Here is a 4,750-nt window from a genome sequence, read left to right as displayed (position 1 = left end):
CACTAGGCCATCTGGTCGTCTAAACAACATTAACATTAACGGCATTAACTTTAAAGTTTACGCTGCAGCATAGCATGCTAAGCGATAACTCGCGGAATAATAAGGAGCGAGTAAAAGAACTGAATGAAGAATGGAGGCACTCAAAGCAAAGTTAAGGAGCGGGCGGGCATTTGTAGCACGGAGGTAGGATGACTGGATGGAGCAGGGGATCGACTGAAACGCATTCTTGTTCCCTGCAAGGAGAGATTGCCCCTCCCAGTGGCTTCGTACGTCGACCACAAATAGATTCCTATGGCCGAGTCACTTGATATGAGGCCATGTGGCGTCATCATGTCGGCCTAAATGTATAGGTTCCATGTTTTCCTTCACCGTAAAGCTCATAGTAAACTTCAAATGTAATGTCGTACATGAATTTCGAAAAACTTAGAGGTGGAAGCCCGGGATCGAACCCACGAGCCATAGGTCAAATTACTAGGCATGCACGGCTTTTACATAAATTAGAGATCGGGGGGAATTGGGATTCGGGTGGTCTCACTGGTATCAAATCCGAGTCTACTTAAACCGCCAGCGACGCCAAGCCTACCTACCAGATGGGACGTTCGATGAAGTCCAACGTCTTTTTCTTTTTCAATCATCTGCTGGCAAGTTAGGTATCCAGGAGTCAGCTTGACAATGGAGGGATGGCAGTTGGGCGGTGGTAGGTTACGCTAGCTCGAGCAAGCGGCGAAAGCTCGACTTCTCCGCTCGACCCAACTTCCGGATCATAAGGCTGCCGATGAACTGGCCCAGGGATTCCACACACAGGGCAAGAGAGATGACAGTACGAGTATTCCACAAGTAGTAAATTTATTTAAAATTATTCCAAAATTACGTTACAAGTATCTCTTCCAGCGACATTGAGTCGGTGACCTACATCTTCGGTTCCCCTTAAACTTTAGATGGAGGCAAAAAAATCCTCCTTTCAAAGTACTACAGAACCCTCTAATGGAGCGAACCATTAGGCAACAATCGATCCCTAATTTATCCTTACTTTTTAATTGTTCTTTCTTTGCAATCGGAAAATTAATCGGACTTTTCCGAATCGAAATCGAACTCAAAAGTGTCGTTAATCGTTAATCTCCCCGATAATATTGTCAATAAAAAAAAGAAATCTGGAAAAGTTTTTTCGATTTAATCAATGTTTGCATATATTTTGCAATATTTGGGACGAAAAAAACATATTTCCTAAATGCTCTCTTGAAGTTAGAAGAAGCTAGGGCCTACCTACACACATCCGAGCTTCGTGGAGATCTTGAGGTAGGCCTATATTACACTAGATGACGTCTTCCAGTAGGTAGATACGACTGTGATGTCCAAGCATGTTACTCCTTCAATAAAGAATAATTCAAGCTCCTTCAGGTTGGAAAAGTTACAGGAAACAGTCAATACATATAAAACCTCTTGCAACCATCAAAAACTCTTTGCTAAAAAAACGAAAAAAAAACACCAGTCAAAATTAATCAATGTCATTAATCGCTTCAAAATCATACTCAAAAACATTTTTATTGAATGGAAGGCTATGGGTTCCAGTACCCTCAGTATCCCACGGTGCCAGCGGGGGAGTATCCCCATGGGGAATTCCCCCCGGCGGACTATCCTGACCATGGGGATGGGTACCCGGATTACTATGGTATGCGGCCCATGAGCTCACGGGATTTAGATCGGAGGTATTTTTTTAACAAGCTTTTATTTAACTTCCAATGTATGTATTGTATGTACGTAGATACCTAAGTGCGGGTCAAATCTTGCAACTGAATTTTGACCCACTTGCAATAGTCAGATTGACTTAAGACCTGGCATAATTATGTAAATCAGGTGACAATACAATAATCTGGCAGTGACATTCTGGTAGTCCGGCCAGGATCGTCTCCGCAGGACGGAACTCCTCAGTGGTTAATGGCATCGATTTGAAATTTGGTACGGACATGTACTTTGGATGACAATGCAAGTACAGTCAGGAAAAAAGCATGTAATATTTTTTTAACACGAACTTATTTCTGATTTAAGAACTGTCATAAAAATGCTAATACTTGCCTACTTAGTTCTTTTCACATGGTCGTCAATTATCCCATGACATTTATTTTATTTCTTTCGCCCAGATGGCCTAGTGGTTAGACAACCTGACTACGAAGCTTGAGGTCCCGGGTTCGATTCCCGTGTCGGGGCAGATATTTGTATGAAAAATACGTATGTTTGTTCTCGGGTCTTGGGTGTTTAATATTATGTATTTAAGTATGTATCTATCTATATAATTATATCGTCACTACTTTGAAAAAATCTCGTATCTAAAATCAATATGTCAACAAAATTGAACCTTGACGTAATGTTCATAAGGTCCACTCAGAAAAATTATCTACTTTGAGATACGAGTTTTTTTAAAGTAGTGACGATATTTATCCGTTGCATATACCCATAACACAAGCTTTTCTAAGCTTACTTTTGGACTAGGTCAATTGGTGTGAATTGTCCCGTGATATTTATTATTATTATTTATTCATTACTTCTGTGCTTAGATTTAGACAGAAACTTACCGCCATTTTTCTACAGACCCAGCCGCACCAAACACCGGTCACGCGCAGGCAAGCGGTCCCGCAGCGCAAGCGCGTCTAAATCCCGGTCCATATCCCGGTCCAATCGTTCCAAGTCCCGGTCCCGGTCGCGGTCAAAGTCCCGGTCTTCTCGCAGCCGCTCAGTTAGTCGCGTTCGGGACCTGAACCTAAGGGAGCCAAGTTTTTTGGATGCATTCAGAGTTCTGTATTTGACACGTGAGTTTAAGTTACAATTACAACTAGCGCAATTTAGAGAAAAAGAGGTGAAAAAAAAATATTTTAAAAGGCGGTAACTTCGTGTTTGTCATCGTCTCTTTCCTCAAAACTATTCCAAAGATAAAACATGTCTTATTTCTATTGCCAGCCAGTAAAAGCAGAAAAAGCACTACAAAATATCTCGCAACGAAGAAACGTCAAGACCGAATCGAGGAGGTCTTGAAGAGCGATGGTCTTGGGTCCAAAAGATGGCTGTTTTACCCTCGCTCACACCACAGCGAGCCGGTTGCCACCATAGGACAAGTTGCAGGTAAATTCAAATACAAATCGACCATTACAACCAAAAAAAAACATTGCTGGCCAAAGGGCTTCCCCAAATAGTTTCACAACGGTCAGTCCTGCGCTGCCTATATCCAACTGGGTCCCGTGACCTTTAAGCTAGGGTCCCACGGCCTGCTTTCTCACAGGCCATATCGCTCTAGACCAGACCGACAGGTCATGGGAACTTCGCATCCGATGAGGCCTGCGGTGGCACGTTGTCAACCGTCCGATCCGTCGGGAGACGGTTAGTTCAAGGCGCGGTGCGACGGTGCCTGGCGCGGCCTGTGTGGAACACGTACTGATGACACATACCTTGCGCGAGACGCATTCAGCTGCTCAGGCATCCACAGGCGTGGCACAATCTGGCCTGGTCTGCAAATAGACGGGTCGTCGGACCTCATTTTCCCGATCGTCGCTTCATTTGTTGGGGTCTAATGATGATGAATTAATTAATCTGTGACTATAGATATTCCTACCCACAGGTCCCAGAGACAATTCCGACCAGCGTGTCAAGATCGACGGGCAGTTCTTTAAGAAGTACAAGCGCAGCAAGTCGGTGAACCGCGACGCACCCGTCGCAAAACTGAAGCGATGGGAGCTGGTGTTATACAAGAAACTCGGTTTTATCAGGGCCGAGTAGTTTTGTTACGTTTATTTTAATATAGTTTTATGGGAATTGGCTATTTTCCTTTCTTTCTTATACAAATACCACCATCCCAGCCTATATACGTCCCACTGCTGGGCACAGGCCTCCTCTCAGAACAAGTGGCCGAGTGGTTTGACCTATGGCCTCTCAAGCAGAGGATCGTGGGTTCAAAACCCGGCTCGCACCTCCGAATTTTTCGAAATTCATGTGCGGAACGGAATTACATTTGAAATTTACCGCGAGCTTTACGGTGAAGGAAAACATCGTGAGGAAACCTGCACAAACCTGCGAAGCAATTCAATGGTGTGTGTGAAGTTCCCAATCCGCACTGGGCCCGCGTGGCAACTAATGCCCAAGCGCTCTCATTCTGAGGGGAGGCCTGTGCCCTGCAGTGGGACGTATATAGGCTGGGATGATGATGATGAATGTTTTTCTTGCGTATGCTCTTGAAATTTTAAATGAATTTTCAACCAACTTACACTGTAATACTGAAAACAATTGCAACATTAACTTGATCTCAACGTTAATGGGGCGGCAAGTTTAATTAGCAACCACCTCCAGCTAGCTTTATCGCGCGGAAAAATTAACTGGTAGTATCCCTTTTTAGCCGACTACCCGAAAGAGAGTAACGTTTTTTTAACATATGTATGTAGCTTTGGGCCAAGATAACCACCGAGTGGATGCCCACCAACTCGAAAAGGCGACCTGGCAGACCTAGGCGGCGATGGCGGGATGAACTGGACTTCTTCTTGAAGGACTGGCCCTTGTATGCAGGGGACAGAGAGCAGTGGAAGTATTGGGGGAGGCCTTTGCTTCAGTGGGACAGAATAGGCTAACAATAATAATAATAATAATGTATGTATGTCTATTTATGTGGAAGTCTTTGTAGCCTAAGCGGCTTGACCAACATTTAGAAATAGAAAATAGAAATAGAAATCATTTAAGTAAACATCGTCGACTCGTGGCATTGAGGTAGCAT

The 4,750-nt window shown here is 44.0% G+C and overlaps 1 protein-coding gene across 1 annotated transcript; it reads left to right on the top strand.

Annotated features, from left to right (window-relative positions):
- Positions 1-1,461: 1,461 nt before the first annotated feature.
- Positions 1,462-3,806, top strand: LOC141426275 (uncharacterized). Its single transcript, XM_074085123.1, has 4 exons — positions 1,462-1,706; positions 2,587-2,804; positions 2,953-3,114; positions 3,608-3,806. The coding sequence occupies exons 1-4, from the start codon at positions 1,549-1,551 to the stop codon at positions 3,763-3,765; spliced, it is 696 nt and encodes a 231-aa protein (XP_073941224.1). The 5' UTR covers positions 1,462-1,548; the 3' UTR covers positions 3,766-3,806.
- The last annotated feature ends 944 nt before the right edge of the window (positions 3,807-4,750 follow it).

This window comes from Choristoneura fumiferana, chromosome 3 (genome assembly GCF_025370935.1).
Source record: "Choristoneura fumiferana chromosome 3, NRCan_CFum_1, whole genome shotgun sequence".
Lineage (NCBI taxonomy): Eukaryota > Metazoa > Arthropoda > Insecta > Lepidoptera > Tortricidae > Choristoneura > Choristoneura fumiferana.
The sequence above is the reverse complement of the archived record's forward strand: the minus strand, read 5'-3'. Positions and strand labels throughout refer to the sequence as shown.